General features: G+C 33.1%; 1 protein-coding gene across 1 annotated transcript in view; it reads left to right on the top strand.

The window, feature by feature from the left end:
- LOC130441783 (neural-cadherin-like) overlaps positions 1–26,925 on the top strand; it is a 33,484-nt gene extending 6,559 nt beyond the window's left edge. Inside the window, exons 3-11 of the mRNA XM_056775570.1 lie at positions 949–1,178; positions 4,960–5,176; positions 5,239–6,258; positions 8,168–8,359; positions 17,977–18,167; positions 24,973–25,162; positions 25,333–25,515; positions 25,597–25,786; positions 26,831–26,925. Coding sequence (XP_056631548.1) covers positions 949–1,178; positions 4,960–5,176; positions 5,239–6,258; positions 8,168–8,359; positions 17,977–18,167; positions 24,973–25,162; positions 25,333–25,515; positions 25,597–25,786; positions 26,831–26,925 — 2,508 coding nt within the window. The remainder of the gene's footprint in view (positions 1–948; positions 1,179–4,959; positions 5,177–5,238; positions 6,259–8,167; positions 8,360–17,976; positions 18,168–24,972; positions 25,163–25,332; positions 25,516–25,596; positions 25,787–26,830) is intronic.
- The last annotated feature ends 640 nt before the right edge of the window (positions 26,926–27,565 follow it).

The following is a 27,565-nucleotide window of genomic DNA, read 5'->3' as shown; positions in this document are numbered from 1 at the left end:
TAAAAAATTAAAACTTATTAACAAATACAAATATCTCGGAAACGACTAAAAGTTGCAATAAGATTAGTAAATTCAATTTGATTTGATTTTTTATAGACTTTGATAAAGAAAAATAATTTTTTATTTCATAGTGCGTCTCTATCAACGGGTCAAAATGAAATTTAGACCACACCTGCATCTCTAAAAATGTACAGAAAACATTTAATATCTGGATAACGGTAAGGTTTAGATACAGGGAAAACTACTTGAAATTGCCTTATTTTTTACCCCTATATACATTAAACTAAAAAATACCGGGTGGTTCTATTTGAAAAAAATAAAGAAATTTGATATTTATGAAGTTAAACTTTGAGCACTTTTTATACACACCCTGTATAAAATGGAGAATTTTTCAACACAGATTCAAATACGTCTGATTTTGCTGAAATCAACCGAACAGAAACCATTTTCATATCTTAAAGGGTCTCCTCCTAAAAAAATGTCAAATTTTTTTATAAAAAAATTAATAACTCAAAAAGTACGCATTTTTCGAAAAAAGTTTCTTAGCAAAATTATACTAAAATTTCACGTAGATTTCAAAACTGTATTAATATATAGGGTGTTCTATTTAAAATAACAAAGTTACATTCGACTTCATGATTTTGCTATAAGTATTTCGCCTTTACAGATAGTTTTAACTCATCGTGGGACACCCTGTATACTGAACGTTAAATTTCTTCTAATTAGTTAAAGCTTGAATAAATTAACAAAAATCACAGAACGTGTTAATTTTTTTGATGATAAAATTCGAAAGATAATCAAAATGTGATAGAAACCTTATATCTCCAATTTTTTCTGAAATTTTGAACTACTAGCAATAGGACATACTAACAACTATGTTAGAAGTAATTTATTATACAAAACTGGGAAATAAATTTACTTCTAATGATATTATTGCTGATTATTTAGGTTGATGAACGGTCTGGCGTGGTAAGGACGCGAGGTACTGACCTCTTCCAACTGGATATGGAGTACGTTCTATATGTAAAAGCGGAAGATCAAAACGGCCGATTAGACGAAAGACGATTTCAAAGTACTCCCGAAGAACGATTGTCTATTGTAGGTGGAAAGAGAGCTCCGCAATTCTACATGCCAAGTTATGAAGCGGAAATACCGGAAAACCAGAAAAAGGATTCAGAGTAAGTTTCAACTCTATAAAACCCTAATTAATGTGTGTGTTTATTTAATAAGAATGTTCCATCTGGTCCAACCATTGATAATTAAAAAAAAAAAATGAATAATCTAATTATATCCTTATGAATTTTCGACGGTTTTTGACACTCGTTTTTCAACTTTATGATCTGGAAAAACTAAATGGACGATTGATGTTTGTTTTTACACTAATCGATAATTATTAGCGTTGAAAAAGTACCTAGATATAATAAAATGCATTTCATGTTCAACATCAATTAAAAATGATCTATTTTCCATTTTGAAAAATACTCTAAGGTTTATAAATAACTGGAATAGATGAAAATACATGAAATATCGATGTTTGTATGTATATAAAATGTGGCGTTCCTTCAATAATCCTGTTATATCAAAATTGAATTTATTCCATTCAATTATCTAAAAACTTTAGTGAACAATGTTATAGTATAACTATTAAAAATCTTCCAGGATTCCTCCATTACCTCCAAGTTCTAAATCGTGTCTCAACTTCCTTCTCCTTAATACGAATTTTATACGAGATTATCCGAAATTTGAATTATATTAAAATTAGATACGAAAATCCTTTAATGTTAGCACTTACACATAAAATTAACTCAAAACGAACAAATGAAACAACCTTAAACCGGAATTATTAAACGAAACTTCCTCTTATTGTGTCGTACTTTCATTTTGTATACTTTATATAAATGATTCAAGTATCTCCGAATTTACAAGTTATATTATTTAGAAAAATAAAGCCGGAAATACACGTTTGTTCCAACATTCGCCTCTCAAAGTAAGGCTGAACATCGGACCAAGGCTGGAAACTTACCCCAACTATCGAGAGAAATGAAAACTGGATGATACTGGAAACTTTGTTTTTCATACAAAACACATAGTATTCACGTGCAAGAGGACAAGAAATGTGCGTGTTGTACCACAAGTGTTGGTTCGCACTTCGTTCCAATATTGACATAGTTCAAAAAACCGACTTTCCAAGACCAATGTTCCAATGCGAACGTTTGATGTCAAATCAGCGTTCAACGCTGGAAGCATTGGACGCATCGTGTGGTATCGGCTTAAGTGCTTCTAAAACTGGTCGCAATTTGGGAGATATTGAGATTGGTAGCAAGAAAACTCTTTAAACCGACTAATGAAAGCTTTCGGAAAGATGTATATTGATGATAGTTTCCTAGATGTTGAAAAAATCATTAAAATAGATAATGCAATTGTTATTTTAGTGATTAAATAACACCATAATCGATATTGAAATAATTTGCTTCGATATCAATGTTGTAGTTAGCTCATTTGAACCAGTGTGAATCGTACTGACCATAATTCAACACCACTATCTTTCCCAATTAAGTACAAGTGTGTATTTCTTCATATACAAGCGATATATTCCGATAAAGACAAACGATAAAATCAAACATTAATATTTCAAAAGGTATAAGAAATCGAAGAAATTTATATTCCGTTCCATCATATCTTCAGTTTAGACAGTTACCAATAATAATTTTGATAGGAGAATCAATAACCTCTGAGTTACTGAATCTAGTCAAAGATTTTTGTTAGGTCGATCAAGCCTCCTTATTGTCCTAAATGTCAATCTTGACAACAAAAGGAATTCGTAAATTTTTCTCTGAGTACCGGGCAATATCTGTTCGCGTTTGGCCCGAAAAGACACTTTCACTTAAGCACCAAAAACAAGATACGAGTAGGACATTACAGACGTAGAGAACGGTCGAAATAAAAATATTAAGAAGGCAAAACTCTACATGACAAAATACGGAATGAAGATTAGTAATTAGTAAAGTGTAGGTTTATAAAGAGAATGGAAGTAAGTTGACTTGTTAAGAAAGCTGAATTGAACAATACAGAAGGACGAATACCACAAGGATGCCCACCTGAAACATGGCAAGAATGCTGGACTAAAAAGTGTTACTTCCAAACTCCATATGCTTTGTCTTCAAGTTCGTCCGCAGTTATTCTATCATCATGTTTTCCCAATTTTAACTATTTCTATAACGTCTTCGACTTCCTTTTCATTAATATTTTCATTGTTAGTTAATTTAGTTCTTTATCTGATTTGTGTGTTGTCGCTTGTGTCTTCTAAAAGTTCTTCGAAATTCTACTTGTTCTTTTCAAGCTTTTTTCCTCATTAGATGCTCCAGGAACCTTTGGAATCAGTGTTCAGTCCAACGATCGAATTCTGTTTTTTCGTGGTTGAAGTAAAGAAAGTTTCGGCTCTCTCAGAATAGTATTATTTATAGTTTACGATCGTTAAGACTTCTAAAATATCAACTAACATAAAATGTTTTAATATCAATTTAGATCTCATGGTTACCAACATATAGAAGTTGTCCGTGTGAAAATCTACTAACAAATGATATTTTAAATGCGAGTTTGGTTTTCGAAATAGCTTCCTAAATTATATACCGCAACTTAAACTGTGTAATTACGATTGAAAAAAAAACCTCTTTTATTTTCTGGCTAATGATCGTGACCGTAATAGAAAAAACTTCAACACCCGGTATTTATCACATATAAATAAAATAAACGACATTGGTGGTACGGAAATTGACCGACCATCTGGTTATTCGTTTTACACGGGGAGACCCTGAAGGTATCAGTTACCTATTGTTTCATAGGATTCGTGTGCTCTAAGAATCCTATCAAGTTTATATGGTTTTAATTTTCAGTTGAAAAAAAACTGGATAATATACTATTTCTTTTTTTACAACGTTTAGTATTTAATCTCACTCATTCGATATGTAATGTATAGGTATTACATGGTAATCAACATATAACGGGTGATTCATGTAAAAGTACAGGGTGTGCCAAGTGAAGTGGTATTCCTGTTCTGTACAGGCGATGTAAATTCGGCCAAATTTATCACGGTTTTACAAAGATCGTTTTAAATTCACCGATACATTCGGCCAAAAAGTGACACAAGGAAACATTGACATCTCTTTTGACACATATGTGACAGTTGTATGCTCTAATTTTCCCTTACTTAATTGAAATATATATTTTTATAATACCTAACTCAGTGTTTTTGGTTTCAAAATAGCACCCTAATACCTGGATGAGTTTATATGTACAAATATTGCAGAATACATGCTACCTGGCCGAAATTCCTAACGTCCTTTAATTATTGTTTGCCATTTTGTAATGGAAAGACTTGGCCTGACACAGATGGTACTAATTGGAGTTAGAATAAGGATACCGGGTGCTTAAAGCAGCTTATAGTCCACATAATATGGGTATTTCGTACACGTACAATTCGATCTACCATACGTTTGAAATACACAATTTTCATTAATGTATAAACCTTGACCAAATCGACATCCAGCATGAAATTCAAGAAAAATTGAATCCGAGGATCTCGACGAAATTTAATTCCAACCAGATGACGCCATTTGCCATACAGCGCTTGAATTGAAACCCCGTGGTTAACTGCGAGAGAAATTCGACGAATAAATTATTTCATGCTTTGGACCAGTGATTAAGCAAGCTAGATCACGTGACATCTCACCTCTTGATGTTTTTTCTTTGGGGAAGAGAAAGGCCAAAGTCTAATTGGATAAGCTGGTTACAACTGGGACGTTTTTGGTCAATATCTTTTGCATGATAATAATGATTATAACGTAAAATTGTTTTTTTTTTTAATTAAAGAAATACCTCTAAATGAATTACCTTGAAATGTTGTTATTTTTCACATTGTATGTATTATATATTGATAGATCCTTTAATCTGTTTTTCCAGTATAATATCCGTGAAAGCAAAATCATTCGCTGATAGAGAAATCCGTTACACGTTAAAAGCCCAAGGACAAGGTGCTGGTACGTTCAATATAGGCCCTACTTCAGGTATCGTCAAATTAGCTAAAGAATTGGACTTTGAGGATTTACGTCAACCACATGTATATTCTTTGGTTGTTACTGCTACTGAAGATTCCGGAGGCTTTTCTACATCTGTAGAAGTGAGTATGATAAATAAACTTTGATTCAAAATATCAATTGACAAAATATTTTTTGTTTTTAGCTAACAATTAGAGTAACAGATGTTAACGACAACGCCCCAAAGTTCGAACTACCCGATTACCAAGCCCATAACGTGGACGAAGATCTACCACCGGGTACCAGCATATTAAAAGTGAAAGCAATGGACGCTGATAGCGGTACCAATGCCGAAATAGAATATTTAGTATCGGACGATCACTTCAGCGTCGATCCAACTGGAATTATATCGAACAACAAACAATTAGACGCCGACAACAACAACGCTTACTACGAATTCGTTGTTACCGCCAAAGATAAAGGAGAACCGGCTAAAACAGGTACTGCTACCGTTCGAGTATACACTAAGAATAAAAACGACGAAGAACCAAAATTTTCACAACAAGTTTATACTCCGAACGTAGACGAAAACGCCGGACCGAATACTCTGGTAACGACCGTAGTAGCTTCGGATAAAGATGGTGATAATGTTAGGTTCGGTTTTGTTGGTGGTGGTACCAGTTCAGGACAATTCGTCATAGAAGAAATTACAGGGGTGATTCGTCTGCATAACAAAGCTATTTCTTTGGACAGAGATAAATACGAACTGAACGTAACTGCCATGGATGATGGCGCTTGTTGTCCTAATGGAGATACAACCATCCACACCAGTACAGCTGTAGTTGTCGTATTTATAACTGACGTTAACGACAACAAACCTATTTTTAAAGATTGCGGTACTTATTATCCTAAAGTCGAAGAAGGAGCTCCTAACGGTTCTCCCGTTATCAAAGTACACGCTACAGACGAAGATAAAGGCGTTAACGGACAAGTTAAATATTCCATAGTTCAGCAACCTAACCAGAAAGGCACCAAGTTCACTGTCGATGAAGAAACTGGAGAAGTTTCCACTAATAAAGTTTTCGATAGGGAAGGAGACGATGGAAAGTTTGTTTCGGTTACTATAAAAGCGACAGATCAAGGTGAACCGTCTTTGGAAGGTGTTTGTTCATTTACCGTGGAAATCACTGATGTTAATGATAATCCGCCGTTGTTTGATCGACAGGTAAGAATCCATGATAAACAAGCTTGAAGTTATTCAAAGAAATACCTCTGGCTCTGAAATACCTTCGTCATATATTTGGCCTCCATGCGAAACTTAGACGTAAAAGCGTTGGAATGCCAACCAGCTTTCCGTTCTTGAAAATAAAAGAAAATCACTAGGTGCAAGATCAAAACTATTGGCGGAAGGTTGGGCGTTATCAAAGAAACGTCAGTTTCCTTTGTATTGGTTTCTTTTTACTGAATCGTTCTAATTGACTGTGAGAACACATTAGAAACACATCTAGTTTATCCTTAAAGATAGTCACCATAATCTTTCTTTATGAGGAGTTCATATGGTCGTACTTGATAGAATTCATCCACGTCTAGACCAATTTTGCTCAAAATTTGTGAAATCTGCTAAAGTTTGATTATTTTTTGTATAAAAATCAGTAAATCGTTTGGAGAACTGAATAAAATCTCGTTCGTCCTCTCTAATCTTTATCTTGAATATTAGTTGGATCATTTTCAAACTGAATGAACCAAATTCAGACGAAACCCAGGAGATAATTGCCTTCACACTTTCAGCTACTACCAATGGTCTTTCATATTATTTCCTAAGAACTTCCCTCATCATCGCTCATCGAAAGCTATTTGTCAATTTCTTGAAACCTGGTAAACTTTTTCATCTGTAAACTAACCGACGATAGAGAATATTTCATCTCCAGCTATACTTGCTTATCTCTTCTTTCAATATAATTGTTCAACTCACCATTTTCCAGTTTCACCTCAATCATAACACACTGCACATGCACTCGCGAAACTACACGATTTTGAAGCATCCCAACCCGAGCTCTGCACATGAAACAAATCTTATGTTAGGACCATTCAAACTCGACCAAATGTTGAAAAGTAAAATATCAAATCCGATGAGCAGAAAAAGTCATGAACTCCATCAGAAAGTTTTGTATTTCATTTTTTCTATGTGTACAACTTCAATCTACATCTTGTTGTTGAGCTAAAGCTCTATTATTTTGGTACTACTATTTTGGTAGTACAGATTTAGTTTTCTAATTGACAATTCTACAACATAGACAAATAATACAATTTAACAAAATGATTAACAAGGAAAAATTACTCAAATCAGAACGCCTGGATTAAGAGTATGACACCGGATAATCTGCTAGCCTTTGAGCCTACTGGATAGGAATTTTCGAAAATTTCTTGGAGGCATATATCAGCATCATTTGTTACCAAAAATCAAATAAAAACATCACCCATTAAACTAAATGTTGAGATGTCAGCTTTGGTACACATGGATTCATCGACCCACCAGTATGTCGAACCTAAAAATGAAATCCCCTGGACCATCTGGAAGAAACATCAGTTTCCAACGCAATGGCAAGCAGATCTAAACTCATATCGCCCCATCTCTTCAACATGTACAATGTGTAAACTAATGGATAAGATAATTAATAAATTAGATACTTAGATAAACAAAATAATTGATCCAGCTCACTAGGGATTCAAATCTTGACTATTTACAGATATTCAAAGCAGACTCTCTTCTTAAATAAACATAACATAAATAAACAAGATGTCAAAATCGACAATACTCAATAAATTGAGAAAGTACAATTTTCAAAGTAAAATTTGCAACAGTTCAGGCTGTTTCTGCTTATAATAACAAATACGATTCAATAAGAGATACTTTTATAGCAGGTCCAAGATCATCATGCCTAAGGCAAAGATTTTTAGAAAGTTGTTAATCACCCATATACCATTGTCCTAATTTCTTACAGTTTATACAATCGTTCAAGACTTGTAGACAGATTACCTTAAATTCATTCGATATTTGTTGCTTCTCATTAATCAGCTTTAGAGATGAAAACTAGTTCGTTAAATCTCGTCTAATATTTTTTTAAATTTTCAAGAAATACGTGGAGAACGTGAAACAAGACGCGAGCATAGGTACGAACATATTGCGTGTATCAGCTTCAGATGAAGACGCAGACAATAATGGTGCGATCGTCTATACTCTAAACGCAGGCTCTAACGCCGCTGATCTAGAGTATTTCGAGATACAACCTGAATCAGGTTGGATAGTACTGAAGAAGCCTTTGGACGTAAGTATATGGTATATCGCGAAACGCGTTAGGATATTAATTAAATAAAAAAATATATATAGTGTGTATGGGTGAGAATGTGTGGAGTCGACAAATTGACGTTTCAGGATTTTATTAGGATGGATCCAAGGGGATATTGGCGGATTAGGTACGACTGGACATAAGGGAATTGTATCTCCGATTTTCAGAGACGGTTTTTAGTGTGGTAGAGGAGTAGAATCTGCTTGAAACTTTTTCTATAATTTTTTAAATAATTATTATTCAAATAAATGAAATTATGGTTACCAGTTAGCTAGCCATAACGGTAACTAGTTAATATGGGATCTTATGCAAGTATAGAAATTGTCTTGCATACTACCAAAACATAATCATTGATAAATCCATTTCTAAATATCCATTTCTGAATTGTAACAAAATTTTTCTTCATAGTCTATGCTTTTGTCTTCTTCATTTGTAGAAAAATTCTTTGCAATCGCACTTTTTCGAATTGAACACAAATACTAACAACAGTCGAATAAAATTGCTAATCGATAAGCATCGAAACGTCAAAAGTCAAATCTGAGAATTTTCTTTCCAAATTCGTACTTAGAACACTCAAATTTATATAACAGAACGCGACCAGAGCAGTTAGATCAATATAAAGTGTATTGCCGAACGTTACCGAACAGTCACTGTCATCTGATATCTGCACTTCTGCTTTGACATACTATAAGAAATGACAAAATTCGTAAATGCAGTAGAAGATAAAAAAATTCCTGAAAGCTACAGTTTATAATAATATTATGAGAAAAAGCCGTAAATTATCTTAAACAGAGAATTACGGAAGTATGGATTAAACTCTAGTTTAAACCAAAAAAGAAAAAAAGTTGCTCTAATTTGGAGGTTACAGTTGAATCAGTTGTCACTCGAGAGAAAACAATCGCTTATATTTGTTTTAAATTTTGCTTTTAATAAACATTTTCAAGGAATATAAACAGTTGAAAAGAAAATATAAAACGGTGCGGTGATTTAGTAGGAAAAGAATAAATATTCGAAGAAATTTAATCATGAAGATAAAACATGGCAATACCACAACAAATTTGTTTGTACCTGAATTTGATTTAGTGTTTTCTCTTAATGCTTCCACGTTTTCTACTTACGCTTCTTCCGCTTGATCCCGTTTTGTATTACATATTATAAAATAGATTCGTCCTTTCGTAAAACAAGCGAGGCATTAAATTCAACTTTCGGTGTCGTATATTATAAAGAAATGTTTGTACACGACACCAAAATTGATTTGTCTGAACGAGCTTTCAAGTTGTCTTGACACATTATTACTTTCAATCAATTTATAGTATAGCAAAATTAAGTTAGTTATGAGCAGGTATTATCACTGCCGCTAAAATAATTAAAAACTCGTCTCTGTGTCGGAGTTACGCCCGTTAGCTGCTTCTTTCTTCATCATTTCTCAAAGCACCTTAATTTAAGTTGCTAAAGTCGATCTTATTTATCTTGATCGACTACGCACCGTACTGTAACTTTTATTCAATGAGTTTGTTTATACGGCACATCTTGCATAAACATCTGTACCAGTACTTCATTGTACTTTGTGTTTAAACTTATTTTTTTATTGTACCTTTTACACGAGCACAACTCAAGGCGTTTTTTTTTAAATAAAAATAATTATCAAAAAGTAGATCTATGGGAAATCTATACAGAAATAATTAGAAACTATGTAAATATAAATAAAGAAAATATGAAAGTGTATTCTGAAGCTTTTGAGTTGAAATAGTCTCTCCATTTATCCTAGTAAAATTTTAATATCGTAATCCTTGTCATTAAAACTTTTGTAATATATTTTACACATGTTTTTCGTAATGTTAAACATAATGTTCTACCTATTTAAACTATTTTAGCACTAACTAATTAACAGAATCTTGATCTAACTACCCTTAAATAATAACTGTGGAAAAAACTATCAATTCAGGCTGGAATATATTAGTTTGTTTGGTCAGATTCGAATTATATATGCTGTATCCCCGAAATATAAAAAAAATGAATTCAATACGACAAAAATGTTTGAGATGAATTGTTTAGGTACTTAAATTGCTTCGAATTTGATAGATGCAGATTCCAAAATGTCTTATCATGATTACAAACTCAACTAAAACATTTTTATAGAGAATTTATAAAGTTTAAGTCAAAATTTGTCACACTAAAGAAAGTATTCCTAACATTTTTTTGTCGAACAAACATTAAATCTGCATACTTACACATTTTGAAAAGTATAATGGGGAAATTTTTATTTTTTAACAAGAATCGTTTATTAACTAACTTTTTTCGTTGGTGATACCTGTACTGAACACACTGTTTATTACACCAATCCTCACAAATACACGTTTCGATAACCAAGTTATCGTCTTCAGGGACTGAAGGTAAACAGTGTAATTGTGAGTGTTGGTATGGTGGTAATGTTAACATTATGTTCAGTAAGATTTGTTTAATTTATTTGGGGACACATAATATATAATTAGAATTAGAAGGATCAGCTACTGGAATTATAAATTTCAAAGTAGGAAAAGAAAACTAAGTAGACGAGTTGATTTATCGATTTAAAATGACTTACATCAAACTAATCTGTCTCAGGTAATAATATGTGTCGAATGTTGTAAATATCATATTACGTTTTCTAAATTGAACATTTTCTTGAGTTGTGTTTGTGTTGTGCACTTACTGAGTTACCCTATAACTATCTTTTGGAGTAGCAAGGAGCGTTGCTTTTGTTTTTGAAGCCAGGTGCTACTTCATCAACAACTTTTTGGCCGCCTCCCAGCCGGATTTTTGACTCACAGACCCCGGAATATTGTGAATTTTTTTTGATGATATGATATTTTTTTGAGCCTGTGATGTGATTTTTGAGTGATTTTTTTTGCAGGTGGATAACACTATTTAATATTAACGATTTTGGTCGGAAGTGCAGCAGGATTTGAGATTTTTTTTTTTGGAATCCCTGGGGGGGTTTGTAAAAAATTCTTGCTGCACTTCTAGACATTGTGACATTTTTACCTGTGTATGGGGCGGCGTACTAATAAACTAACCAAAAAAAAACGTCCAACGGTTTTTGAAGGTCGTTAATTACCTTGCAAACTTCTTTTTGCACTTCCTTGCTCCCGACCCGCCCTATTTTTGGTTCATTTTTTTTAAAATTTATTTTCTGCATGAAATGCCTGCTTTGAAAGGTTTTCTTTCTCAAATGGTAACTTGGATATCTTGTCAGTAGGCCTAGAAGTTAACCAAAATAGTAAAACAATTTATTTTACATAAAATTCTTCGTGTCGATTTCAAAATATCTATTTCCTATTACATATGAAAGTGGAATTTCTCTTTTTTACAATATACTTTTGCGTCTACTTCTACATTTGGTTATTCCGCCCTTGAGGGTTGTTAAATGTTTTTCCTATAATAGGAAATTCTTGATTCTTCAATATCTTCTCAAATTTTTAATATTTATATCAATTACTTCGTTATCCAATCTAGTATTTGAAATTCTTATAAGTTCTAAGTCTATTGTTGTATTTTATATAAAATATTTGAAAAAAGTGCATATCGGGATTATTCCTGTATGGATGCATGCATTTTAGTAATTAACAAGATTAAATTTATTTTTTAAATAACGTCTAACATATTTTTTATCTATCCTTAACATCGTGATTAATCTCTAATTCTAAAGTTTCTTTCTTTGAAAATATTTGTAATTGGTATCAATAATGGGCTTAACTGACAAGTGCATTTCCGTTTTTATTATTTACTTTTTATTTAATGCACTTTTTTCTGTTTGTTAAAATAAATCTCCAACCATGGAATACACAGGGATGTTATTCAGTAAGTAAATCATCGCCAGTAATCCTACAGCCATACCATAAGTGGTAAAGAATGAACTGAAACTCTCTTATTGTAAATTTAAAAATTTAAACAAAAGTACACGAAAATCTTAGTTATAAGACGATGCAGCTTTTTGTAGAAATTTTTATTTCGAAACCTAGATAAATACGAGGGCTATATGAAAATAGTTAATATACTATAACAACAACTCTTCCAAGTATTTTGTCTTGTGAAAATATGGCGTTTTATGCTACTTCCATATCTAACTGTGGAAACGGGAAGGAATTAATAACATTTTGATGTTTCAAGAGCTCTTGTGAGTCGTTTTGGATTCACTTATCCCAATCAACCAAACACTTGAAGTTTAATGATCTATATTTAATTGGAATAATCACCATATGGTTCGTTTATTATACATTATACGATTTTCAAAGTTGTTTAAGTGAAATAAAACATTTTCCATATGATTAAACAACAAAAATCCTTCCAAACCCGCCCCTTCCTAAAAAAATGGAAAGAAACGTCTAATAATGAAATAATTATTAAAATCTCTATTTGATTATTTTATTTGGAAAGGACTTGAGTTTTCTATATAAAACTATTCAAGACAAGACTAATTTCTTTTATTGTTTTATCAATCGAAATCTGTCGGAGTAGCAAGCAACTTCTGAAGAAGCCATCCATACGAATTGGCGAAACGCTTCGTAGTAATGGGTATTTTCAATGACTGCCTAATTTATTTTCGATGACAAATGTTGTTATAATTTTTGTTTTTATCATTTTTTAAAAGAAAGTACAAAAGGGAGTCGAGAAAGGGTTTATATAAGTGTTCAAGTTGATGCCCATCATTGATCAATGCATATCAAGTTGTCTGCGAATTTCAACTTATTTTTTAATCGCAGTTTGAAGGTCGGAAAGGATACGCGGTCCTTGACAAAGCTCCATAGGAAGAAATCAGTCGTGTGGACCGCCTCGACTGCCTATCAATTCCCCAAAATGAGCTTCAGCACACATAACGTGTAGTACGACGAAGTTTCATCCTGCATGAAAAGAATGAATGTCTGCGAGTGTTGGATTATTGTCCATTTGCCCACATAACTGATCCGTACGGATCCACAAGACCTCCCGCATGGATACACCACAAACAGGTTTAATCAGCGTTCGAAGACAGATACTTGTTATTCATTTTGAAAACGTATCGACTCGACAATCGCGTGTTGTAATGTCACAAACACAACTGTCTGAAGCACGAACATACTTCTTTTTAATATTTTTATACGGCGTTGCCAGACAAATAAGCGTTGCCGGATTTAGGACGATTTTTCGAGAGCGTTGCCCGACTTAAACTTAAAATAATAATTACATCTTGTCTTTCATATGAAATAATTGATGCATTATCCACTTATTAAAGAATTTTCCATTCTTAAACTAATAAGCATCAAGTTTTGAAACAGTAAAAAGCTAAAGCCATATTGAGAAAAGATTCTAAAGCGAAAATTACCACCAAACAAAATAGATTCCGAAGGAAATTAGCCGAGTAAAGTTAAAATGATCATAAAAATTTATATTACTTGTCTAGTTTAATATTTTTTGAAAGTAATAACAATTCCAATCACATTTTATTAAACAGTTGGTTCTCAAAAACATTTGAAACATATGTGCCTTTTCGTAGTCATAATTTTCCCATCGATGAACGGTATTCAAATATCTCAATTTCATATAAAAAGGTGAATTGTATCGTGTAACCATTTTTGAATTTTCAGTGTAGAAACTGACTGTATCACTTAATTAACTATTTAATTAATTTCTTAATTATTTTTGAATGAAATACTGAAAATATGTACAATAATTGAATTCTAAATTAATTTCGAGTTGTGTTCGTTTGAATTAATTTCACAATTCGCTGAATTGCAATTTATTGCCGTTGCAACTGAGTCAATTATTGAAATTTACTTAGTTTTGATTGGATGACAGAATGCGTTGTTATGAACATCAACAGTTGTATTTTGGAAATAGTCGATTCAAATTAATTGAAAAAACGACAGTACCATAAATATCATCATAAAATAGCAGTTAAATATTCCATAAATAAATATGATGATGAAAAAATTATAATTTTATTTAACTAATAAACGTAAAAGATATTTAGAATATTTTATCTTTAGAATAAGAGCTGTTTCAGTGTTTTTCTATGATCCATTGGTATGCTGTTGGAGCTGTAGACTGTAAGCTGTTAGGTATACAGCCAGGTGGTAGAGATCAATATCTTTAGATGCTGTTTCATTATGATATGACTGTGTTTTGGCAAAATTTTTACTATCTGTATATATTGTAGATAAATTAGCAGCTTTTATTAAAAAATCGGATTTCAAAAGTCAGTTTTGTCCACTTACGCTTTCAATTTGGCTTTTATAGTATCGTCGATTTTTTAAATAACATCTTCGGCATGCTTAACACTCTTTTCGTTTTGTTTTATCGAAAAAATGAAATTACTATTTCAATAATAACAATTTAGTGTATATATATATATCGTGTTTTATAAATTTAGTTAACATACAAACATTGTAATTGTGTATTATTTAAAAAAATTGTAGTTTTTTTCAGGAATGGACCTTCATGTATATTTTTTACCAAAACACAGTCTTTATATTGGTGTCCCTAGTTCAAACATAATGATCTCTCGAGAACAGACAGAAAGGTAAAGGTAGAATCAGTTGAAAAATATTATCGTTGAACTATAGTTTTTCCCTATTTAAAAATTTGATATTGCAAACACCACAAAAACTAGCTTTATAATTGTACTAAAATATTCAGACTCCTGAATTGTTCCATATCGTTCTCACACTCAAAATACTTTGAATTTTTTCTTCTTTGTCCTTCTGCGAGGTTGGCCAAACCATCTCTCGAGCTAATAAATTGTTCAATAAGTTTTGATGTTCAATTAGAGATGGCATTATGTTTTCTTTAGTCAAAACTTACTCAGTTCCTTCCGCTATGTCTTGAAGTCAATCCATGCGAATTTTCTAAACAACTTTTGAAGCAAATTCATAATTTTAGATGTCTATCATCTTAATCCGAAATCAGAGCAAGGAAATAAAGCGTGGTACAAATCTGGTACTTCGACTCCAGATCTAGTTATGTCCAAACCAGTTTAACTATAATTATAGTAATATATTGAGTTTTCAAAGAAATAGGATGTGAAATTTACAAAAAAAGATCCAGGTTACAAAGGAAAAAAATAATCTTATCAATACAAGTCATCTTTCTACATAACCTAGAAATGGTAAACCTTGTTTGCATCTAACTTATGACTGACCAACTAAGAAGTTAATACATTGAATATAATAATATATATTTTTGGAATCCTGTTTATCTTGGATGATAAGCAGTGAAACGAATGCAAATATTCATACTGGAAGAGAATGAAACAAAAAGGTAGGGCTTGATTGATATTATATAATTCAGATCAAAACCAAATCTTATTTGTCCAAATAAGTTCCAGATCTGAACCTATGGGTGATCAAGTGTGTAAAGGTCCAGAATAAAGTTCAAAAAACTTGCCCAACTTATTCTATATGATTAAAAAATTATAAACTATGTAACAATTATCCTTAATATAGGAATAATTTCGAAAAAACATTTCAACTGACCTTCACACATGTCTGGTAGACATCATTATGGTTTGTCAGACACCATTCGTCAAAATATATTCCCACAATAATAATTTTTTGCTCTTGAGTTGTTTTGTTGTGTGATTGAGTTTTTATAATTATTACAAATTTATTTTATTCGCTGTTTCGTTGATAAATGTATTCTGTTCTGTTTTTTGTCCCTTGTACCTGACCTGACCGAAAGGTATAGGAAGACACATCGAGTCACTTGATGTCGAATCACAAAATCACAAGAAACGTCAAATTGATTATTCATCATTTGCAGTTAAATTGTTCAAAACTGTTTAAAATTAGTTTCTTTTATAATATGATTGACATTTCCTAATCTAACTATTAATGATAAGCATAACGTGTCAATTTATCTTTGAAACAAGTGATCAAAAATAAATTTCAAAGTAAATCAAACCATGAATTGTAAATTACGGTGGAGAGCGTCATTAATCCGAATCGTTTAGAGCCGCAACGTGTCTCGATCATTGTTTTATCCTTCGAAAAATTTGTGTTACAAAATAGAGGCTGCAAGAATCGAAAAATATTGTATAAAAAAGTTTATATAATTTGAATTAACAAACTAAAATTTCTTTGCAGCTAAATGTTTCAGAATTTTAAAAATTACGTATTGTATTACCATTGAATCAGTTTCATAGCTATCTGGTATCCATTATAGGACCGGAAGATTCCTCAATATCCATTTTTCTTGCATTGCTTTCTTTATTATCTTCAATTACCACACACAATTTAAACCGTACGACCTTTTCGAAGACCAGCATCGTAGTGGTCGACTAATTAAGTTGATAATTCAAAAAATTTCGAAGTAAATCCACAAAGTTCAACTTTTAGGAAAGAAATAGTATTTTTAGTCGAGTCAACGCGCTGCGCGATATTTGAAACCAATGCTTCTAATTGCCCGATCCACATACCAGGGAAAACTTTATCTACAAATTAATGTAGTAGACTCATTTTTCTTGAGTTTTACTGGTGTCAATATTATCAAATCGAGTCCATATCACCAGTCTATCACTCCTTAGTATCTTAGCCGGGTAAATAACATCTCTAACTCCAAGAAATCAGTTGAGAAGATAGCTGGTGGCTTTGCTCTCTGTTGTGAAACACAGAAACTTGGTAGTCCAAAACAAAATATACCTGACGGAAGGTTAAGTTTTACGCATTGTTCAAATCTAGACAATAGAACCACAATTTCGGATTGTTGATGTCTGATGAAGCTTCAGAATTTGCATTAACCTCTGCTCGATTTGGAGTTTAAGGAAATGACTACAGTTTTTTCATACATTCCTCAAGTTGTCGTGGTGTTGAAATTGAGTATTTTGAACGTTTCCGATATTGTCATCAGTGTGTTGAAGATATCAAATTGAAGCTATGGACAACGATTATTCCATTAGTTTTTTGTTGCTTGTGAATAATCTGTGATTCCTAAAAGCCAGGATAGGATTTTTACCTTTGACTTCAGCGAATTTAGCTCAGTATAGTCAGCGTTGTGAATATTATTCTCCTTGAACATCACGCTCAAAAATTTTAACCCCCGTTGTTGTGTCATATTGAACACACTGTTTACCACTATACCAGCATTCGCAATTATACTGTCTGAGGAAGGTATCGATAAGCAACTTATTGTAGATAATGATTTTTTCGGTTTTGAAGACTATAGTGATCATCAGGCAGTGTAATTATGAGTCTTGGTGTAATGGATTATACATTGTCATATCGATTACCAAATATACCAAATATATTTGGAAAAACATTTTATTAACATTAAAAACGTTGGTGATATTCATACTGAATACAGTTTATACACTACCACTTTACCAGAACTCCCGATTACACTGTTTGTCGCGCGTTTCGATAACCAAGTTATCGTCTTCAGAGACTGAAGTTAGTAAACTCGGTTTACTCAGTTAGGTTAGGTTATATATATATATAGTATTTTGTTTGTATGTAATGGAAATAATCGATGGATGAATTTTTGATCACTGGTTTTTCATATGAGTAAGAAATTTTGTGGTTCTGTATAAAGTGAATCGATTTGATATTCCTCATCCGCTGACCGTGCCCGTGTTTTATATGTAGCGAGACAGGTACCGACTGCGCGTACGCGCTTCCGATCGAGGCATCCCTCCATCCTACGCGGACGTGGATATTGAATTAGACGTCGTTGACAGAAACAATAAGCCTCCACTATGGGATCAGCCTACGTACGGCCCCATTCACATCCGAGAAAATGTCACAGTGGGTACAGTAGTGACTTCTGTCAAGGCAAGGTTGGTATCGAGAAGAAGAAGTCGTACGTCGATAGCTGACCGCAGTCCCGCGGCTCGCGGGTGGGGGGATAATTTACGCGGAGGGGGAATTAGCTCGGGACGGCGGTCGAGAGCTAGGAAGTCCATACTACCAGACCATAAATCCAGTTTTTTCCATACTTTTTTCTTAACGGATACTACTTGAACAATATATAGTTCATATTATTCGAGTTTATCCGTAGTTTTTCAATCTCGATTTGGTTTGATGATTACCAAGAAGTACCTTCAAATATATCAATTAACCATGCTATACTTAGTCTTGTATACGTTTTGGTTATAATCAATAAGTTGAATTAATCTTTCCATAGTAACTTCACTCGATTATATTATTTTTCTTTTACTTATGTTTTGGCTCGGCAGTTATAAAAAGTCCCAATACATGTGAGAATATTCGACAAAAACAAATATTAAAACAAAAAATATGATTATAAACCAAAAAGACATATTACTGACATTTTTAAAGTAATTAATTGAAATATTGGTATTTTTTTGTGACTCATCGATCACTATCGAGATTCTTTTTTGATTTTTGTATCCCTATTCAAATCGTAATGCTGCTGTTACTGTTTTTCGCGCCATAATATAGCGCGAGACCTACAAGTTAGAGGCGACTGCCCAAGACAAAGGCTATCCTCCCCTGTCCCGTTCCGTGGAAGTCCAGATAGATGTCGTGGATCGCGCAAACAACCCTCCCGTATGGGATCACACCGTCTACGGCCCCATCTACATTAGGGAAAACTTCCCTGTTGGGGCTAAGGTGGTGTCAGTGAAGGCCAGGTCTGTGCCTTTAAAATACCGTCGTTCGATAGGCTAGTTGAAATAGCTGTTATTTAATCTTATGTTGAATCTATCGTAATTTCATCATTTTTTTTATTAGCGTTAATTAGATACTAATCATGATAATAATCCAGCATAAAACTATAATCATCTACACACCGATCCTTAATATAATAATGACAAATTATTGAAAGTAAATTCTTCCGAAACCAACCAATATAATAAAAACTTGAGGACTGGAATTAAGTCTTGGAATAGCAACAAAAAGTGAATTAAAATGATTGTTTTTGTCAATATTTATCAATAATTTTTCGCAGTCTTTTAAATATCCATCAAAAATATGTAGAGAAATAATATAAATAAGATTTCGAAAACTAGTAATTATTGGGATTTGACGTAAGGACAGTTATTTAAACAAGCCTATTCTGCTATAAACTTACCAATATTAATATTGAAATCAATGTCATGGTGACCGAGCGGCAGCACGAGGCCGCGCGGCACACGTCCCGTCTGTTTGTGCACGCTTTATCCAACAATTTGGGGCCAGCACGTGTCCTCTTTATCATATATTTACAATCATACAAATTCCTCCAAATCATTATCAACTTTTAAAAAATTATACTGCCGAACATAAATTGTTTTTATTTTTTTGCATCTTTTCCTCTGTTTACCCTTTATTCTGTCGCGATTGTAGCTTTTGTTAAATCGATGAGGTATAACGAAAAAAGCCCTTCGCGCAAACACCTAAAAACTATCATCAACGTATTTTTTGTTCATGTGGATATGGATCCACCGCTAGTTATTTATTTAGTACAATACAATGTCTGATGTGTCCACAAATACTATGTGGTGCTTACAGAAGAAGATCGGGGTCTGATTTGTCCTATGTGGTGCTTACAGAAGATGATCAGGGTCTGATTTGTCCTATTCAGTGCTTACAGAAGATGATCGGAGTTTGATATGTCCTTTGTAATGCTTACAGAAGATGATCGGGGTCTGATTTGTCCTATGCGATACTTACAGAAGATGATCGGGGTCTAATGTTGCTTACAGAAGATGATCAGAGTCTGATTTGTCCTATTTAGTGCTTACAGAAGATGATCGGAGTTTGATATGTCCTTTGTAATGCTTACAGAAGATGATCGGGGTCTGATTTGTCCTATGCGATACTTACAGAAGATGATCGGGGTCTAATGTTGCTTACAGAAGATGATCAGAGTCTGATTTGTCCTATTTAGTGCTTACAGAAGATGATCGGAGTTTGATATGTCCTTTGTAATGCGTACAGAAGATGATCGGGGTCTGATTTGTCCTATGCGATACTTACAGAAGATGATCGGGGTCTAATGTTGCTTACAGAAGATGATCAGGGTCTGATTTGTCCTATTTAGTGCTTACAGAAGATGATCGGAGTTTGATATGTCCTTTGTAATGCTTACAGAAGATGATCGGGGTCTGATTTGTCTTATGCGATACTTACAGAAGATGATCGGGGTCTAATGTTGCTTACAGAAGATGATCAGGGTCTGATTTGTCCTATTTAGTGCTTACAGAAGATGATCGGAGTTTGATATGTCCTTTGTAATGCTTACAGAAGATGATCGGGGTCTAATGTTGCTTACAGAAGATGATCGGGGTCTGATTTGTCCTATGCGATGCTTACAGAAGATGATCGGGGTCTAATGTTGCTTACAGAAGATGATCGGGGTCTGATGTGTCCTATGTAGTGCTTACAGTAGATGATAGGGGTCTGATTTGTCCTATGTAGTGCTTACAGAAGATGATCGGGATCTGATTTGTCCTATGTGGTGCTTACAGAAGATGATCGGGGTAGCGCGAAACTGCGAGAAACTTTGCAGTAAATCTGTATAACGATAAACGGGTATTTCAGACTTGTGCACTCATTCGATTAACTGGATCAGGATCAGTTGGGCGAATATTATCGTTTCCGCAATTCTAGTGCTTTGAAAAAGCGAAGAATCATTGCAGTTTTCGCGATTTTCTACTATAAGTGAGAAATATCAATATAATTGAGTAGGCGACTACTTTATAGCCGTTTTCCATAGAACACCGTATTGCAAGGTTCTGTTTTGAACGAGAGTAATTAATTTCGACAATAGAACATTGAGATTTCATTATTTTACGATTATGTTGTACATTGTAGCGTGGACGAGGCGAGAGATATGCTCAAATTACGTCCAATCGGTAAAGGATTAGTTATAGCATGGAGAAGTTTGTGTTTTGAAGTTCGTATAGACTTTTTTTTAAAAAATGTGAGAAGTTTTCTATTCTTAATAATGCCCCTTTCTACTGTTAACTTATCCAGGAAGTTATTCACTATTACTCCACTAGGTGCCTCGTCGTTTACTGATATCACTACCAAATAAAGAAATATTCACTAGAGAATTTTTTCGGTTCAACCAAAACAATAATAAAGAACCCAAAACAACTAATAATTTCTAAAGTAATCTCAAGTAGGTAACATGTTTTATGTTCGGCAGTGTATTCGATTAGTAGATCTAAATAAATAAAAAGTATCGAATCAAAAGAAGGCATCATAAAGCTTCTAATATTAACAGCTTGAAACGTTAAATCCCCGACAGGAGACACTTTTTCAGGAAGTGGTATTCTGCCTCAGATAAATTATATAAAAACTGGTATTCAGATGGGGTGAACAATTAATATTACATTGGACGCCATCAGCTTTTTAAACAACGACTTTAAAAATTAATTAAAAAGGCGGAAAAGCTGGAAACACCTTATGAATTAAATTAAAATAAAAATTAAAGAATCTAAAACAATTCCCGGACACGATTATCCAAATTAATATTTATCGCTAAGAACAATAAAAAAAGTTGCAGCAACAAATTATTATTGAAAAAATAATGAAAATCTCCGAAAGATTACAACGAACAAAAGCAGTTATCAATTAAAATCAACTAAGTCTTGTTTAGATTTTGGGGAAGTTGCAGCCCCCATCTGGATTCCCAAATGTTAGAGTTGAGGTTGAGTTTGTATTCTGGTGGTTGTTGTGGAAACTCCCAACCTGACAGCTGTAGAACAGCGAATATAAAATTTGAGATACCCAAATATTTAATCAGTAATAATTATTTTTTTGATTGAACTGATAGCTGCTACCTCTCAAGTTTTTTCTTGTCAAAAATGATGCTTTCCTTGAGTTGAGTGAGGTAAAGTTAGGTTAAATTGATTCTCACGAAACTTTTCCTAAAATACATAATTTTTTTCCAAAATCATGTTTTCAATAACACATCAGGAATTAAAAAAAATATAGTCCATTAAATTTGGAGGAATTTGCAAATAAAACAACACGACAGTCATCATCATGAAGCTCTCAACATATTTCGTAGCTATTTCTGGGTGTGTAGTCATCCCATTCTTAAGACAAACCTCCCAAAGGGTTAGTATTAAAAATATTTTGTATATCAATAACATATATCGTCGATTCATTATTCTTATTAATCTACCACGTTATGTTAAATTAAACTGGTATACAAAATAATTATAAGCCCTTTTGTCCACCTACTTCTACCTTATTATCCATGTCCTTAAGTGCAGAATGTTGTTGAAGTCTGCACCACACGCATTAACTTCACGAAGCTTGGGGCTAAGGGTCAATGCAACATCTTTAACAGCATTCAGCACTCCTCTTATTTTTGTTCTCAAGCCAATTCACCTCTCATTTTTTTACTTGGTCTAATATCGAATCTACTAACTCCATCTATCAAAGAACTACGGTAGCTTTGTAACTTCTGGTTTAAATCTCTGCTAAAAGGGTCGATGCCTAGTCGGTATCGATCTTTTGTACACAGGAAAATTCTAGTGTTGCAGCACAGATGGCGGTAGTTCTTTCAAAACGGCAATTTACTAACAAAAACATTGGCAAGTAATTATAAAATTTATGAAAAATATTGTCAAAATCAAAAACAAATCATATAGTCTTCAGTTCACCGTAATTTTGCTGTTATTTATATGAAAAATTTTTGAGAGGATTTTTGAAATAATAATCGAAATTTTTCAAAAGTAATCAGCGAATTGAAACATTTTCAAAAATAATTTCCAGGCATCACGGATTTTTTGTTGCATGACGTAGAATTTTTATTCGAAAAATCTTTTACAAGTCATATTTTGAAAAATCAGATGTCTGGAGTCCACTTAGTATAGAATTTTTGATGGTTGCATGTACCATAATTATTTTTTTGAGTCGTGACAATGAATTTTTGAATTGTATCAACAATTTTTGATCTTGATACCACATACTTGAACATTTTATTTTTTTTTTAAAGAAAAATAGGGTTAAGGCAACGTCATCTCAATGATTTTCATGACTTTAGTATGAAAAATGAACATACCATCAAGATATTAGCATACCCATATTGCAAGTCACAATCATTTTGCATACAATCCGAAGGATGCATCATAAAAAAATGAATTTTTCTAAAAAAAATCCACTCTTTCGCTTTTTTATGGTATACTATAGATAGTAGATACTTTAGGGGGTAGTTTTGACTATTCAACCATTCTGCAAGATATTTGCAAGATGTCCTATGTTTCAAAATATTTGTACAACTCTTCCAAAGTACTGAAGCCTTTTATTGAAATAGGGAGGACAATCGTACCATTTTATGAAGCTTAGTCATAGTTATTTTAATATATTACTCTGGCCTGACCTAGAGATGGCGGTATTTGCTTGAAGAATACATCTGTACGAAGTACGACTCCAGAAATGTGGAAGAAACTTCACAAAGTGGTTCTTGATGATCGAATAAAAGTGCTCGAGCTAGCAGACATCACGTATTAACTAAAAATGTGGACAAGAGAAAGCTGTCCGCAAGATAGGTGCCGCGTTTGCTCCCAACGGAACAAGAACAGCTTCATAAGATGTTTTTATTAAGTGTTTGACAACCCGAAACAAAAGAATAATCAAAACAATGGACTCCAAAGAAGGTAAAGACCGTTCCATCTGCAGGCAAGGTCATGGCGTCCGTTTTTTTCATTGACTATTTTGAAAAAGGAAAAACTACCCACGGCTATTATTATGCGAACTTCTTGCAACTTTTGAGCGATTAAATCAAGCAAAAACGGCCGCATTTACCTACGAAGAAAATGTTGTTTCATCAAGACAATGAACCAGCTCACACATCCGTGTGAATTGCTATTTTAAACATCTTGTTCGCCAGATTCAACCCCCTCGGATTATTTTCTGTTCCCAGAATTGAAAAAATCGGTTCGGTGGTTAAAGATGGTATGGAAGAAGTATGGATCTGGAAAGAGATTACATTAAAATATAAATAAAATCAAAATTTCTTTGTTGGAACTGTTACTTCATGTCTTTATACTGTATTACATATAGAAGGCCATTCTGAAGGATAAGAACAAATCAATTTCAGTAAAAAGTGTACAAGAATGAGATTGGTAGTTTTATCAATATCTAAAATTGATAAGATTTATATAAACCGTTCCTTTTAAGGTTCGTGGTCATCGGGATAATTTCATAGATGACCAGAATGTTCTTTATTGACGTCTAAGTCAAAGTGAGATCAATTCAGTATATAGTGACCACACAACTCGAAACTGACGCAGCAAAGGAGACATGGTATTGTCAAAAAATGAAAACATTCATTTTTAATTAATTCAGACCCCATTTCATACTAGTACTTGTTCAAATTTGGAACGTGTTTCAAGTACTTATAACTACTTACCACGATAAGCTAAAAAGATTCAAATTTGAATTTACTTAACCTCAAAATATATATTTCCCAACGAAATATAAACTAATCAAATTAGTTTCAATTATTTTTCCGTATTGTCACGACTCCATTCAAAATTTTGCATGTGGCTGATATATATTTTTGTAAGCCATATATTTTTGCTTTTTGAACGCCATACACGTTACATAGATATTTTTGGGATAGCGTGTATATATAAAATTTCACATTTCGCAAATTGTATTAACCATTTTTTCCATTAGTTCCGGAATAGAAAATAATCCGACAGTGTTTTATCGACTAATGCCGGGTTCTACAGCGCAAACCAACAAGTTTCACACGTTTTATCTGCAACAACGACCCGATAACGGTTTCACTTGGGCAGACATCAAAGTTAATCACCCTTTGGATTACGAAACCATTAAAGAGTATAATTTAACCATACGTGTTGAGGTGAGTATCAAAATAATTGGTTCTACTCGAATTGGATGAGAATTAAAAAGAAAATGTATCTCTAGAGTAAATTCGTTGTTTAAATTATATCTTATCAAATCCATTAATTCATATAAGATGTAAATTTTCAAAGGAATTATTTAATTAACAATTTTTTTCTATTGGAATAGAATAACGGCGCTCAACAATTGGCCTCTGAAGCTACTGTCTACATCCAACTGGAAGACGTGAACGATGAAATACCTTTGTTTACTGAACGAGAACAAGAAACTGTTCTAGAAGGTGAACCGATTGGTACAAAAGTTACACAAGTAAACGCGATCGATAAGGACGGAACGTTCCCCAATAATCAAGTGAGTAATTATATTATTTTCCTGTTTTCACCGAATGTTTTCCCGGAAATACATCACCAAATCAATTTTTTATCTTTCCAGGTGTACTATTATATAGTAGATTCGCCGCGTAACGAAGGCAAAGACTTTTTCGAAATCAACAAAGAAACCGGTGAAGTTTTTACGAAAATAGTGTTCGATAGGGAAAAACAAGGAGCATACGCATTGGAAATCGAAGCGAGGGATGGGGCACCATCAGCTCGACCTAACAGCGACAATGAACCCAATTCAGGTCAGTAATTTCGTCCAAATATCCATTAAATTGAAAGTTTTCGATCGGTAACCGTAATTTTCTAGTAAAGAAATCCAAGAATCACTAAAAAGCTATGAAATTTACAATTTCAATTGTTCTAAACAACTTTGGGAAGAGGTCATTTCAATATTTTTAAATTGCAACAAAACCGTTAATTCTCATTCTAATATCATCCTTCTTAATAGCTTCAAATGTCCCTTCTCATTTCCTTCTTCTTTTCTCAATCCATCTGTCCTGTCATGCATCTAATATTTTTCAACTCTGTGTCGTTTTCTTCATTTTATTTCGCCTCCTCAGGTGTTAGATGAATATTCTTGTCTCTTGCTACAATTGTTCTGTTGTTTATATTTTCTCTAAAGTTCTTTTTTGGCTCTTCGTTCATTTTTTGTTCTTCCTTTCGCATCAATCTATCTTTCTTCATTTTCATGATATATTCATATCAATTCAACTGTTTTTTTGGTTTACTACTCAACTTTTTTCGTAGATTTTCATCGCTTAATTTATTTGTCTCAATTTTTATTATATATTCACGCCGATATAGCTGTTTACCCAATTTAGTGATGCTTTTTGTTTTATTACTTTTCTCCAAAATTATTACAGAGATTTTGAAACTTCAAAGTGTTTTACTCCTCATTTTGTTTCATCTTTTCAGGTACAACATCCTTCTTATAAACTCATTCATTTTATTGCTTTCAATTCCTCTCTTTTCTTCTGAAGTTTTTTCTTCTGTCTATCACTTTATTCGTCCTTTTTCTCAACAATCTATTCGGTTTTTTTCATATATTCATATCAATTTAGCTTTTTGTTTTTTATTTATTTTATTTATTATTACAAAAATACATTAATCATCCCTTGGAAACACATTCTAGTCTAAGAAACTACATAACATCTTATTTGAATATCGTAATTCCTTTCAGGGTCTTTCAGGTAACCCTATATAAATTATTTAAAGTTGTTCTTGACTTTGTGTTATCCTTGAACGTCACGCGAATCCCGTTCTAATCTAAATTCGCAACATTCTAGATCCCAGTAACTCTAATTTCCCGTATTATCAACAATCTCCTTTAGGTGCACCTGCAATTGCACAACACCATTTGCCGAATTACAAACTTATGTAGATATTAAGGGATGAAGTTCGCTAGTTGTCCTGTATATCCACAACTAAACGCTTTTCACCTCAACTTAACATAATGTGAGTTTAAACATAAATACAACCGAGAATAGATGATGGAATTTAGTTCAAGTGAAACTTCGTAGTAAGTTTTAATACTACGTAAGTGATTTTATAGTGGTTTTGACTTTCTGATATAATTTATTTGGAAATCGGAAAAACTGATGTTTTAATCAGATGAGAAATAAGAACCTTCAAATGTATGTAAAAGTAATAAGAATGTAAAGTAACGGCATACAATGTCCATAACGTTGTCTTGTGAGTTCGCATGGTAAGTGACTTCTCAATTCATGGATACGTCTGATTTTCTTCTATAAACAATGTTTCACAAGTGATTTCCTGGTGAATGGTCTAAAGGCTATGGGATTGAACTTATAGATGATCTACATTTGACCAGACAGCTCTTCCTAGCGATCCACCTAGTGCAAGACCTATTCGACAGGCTCATGAACACCGAGCTGGCCTGCAGGAGTCCAAAACTTCTTTGTAGAACTAGCTATCGAATACTACAATCAACAGGCGTGTCCACACGGCAGGCACCATTAGAACTTCTCTTATGGTTGCTTTTTACATAAAAAAACTTGGAT

The sequence above is a fragment of the Diorhabda sublineata genome, chromosome 3 (assembly GCF_026230105.1).
Source record: "Diorhabda sublineata isolate icDioSubl1.1 chromosome 3, icDioSubl1.1, whole genome shotgun sequence".
Classification (NCBI taxonomy): Eukaryota; Metazoa; Arthropoda; class Insecta; order Coleoptera; family Chrysomelidae; genus Diorhabda; species Diorhabda sublineata.
The sequence above is the reverse complement of the archived record's forward strand: the minus strand, read 5'-3'. Positions and strand labels throughout refer to the sequence as shown.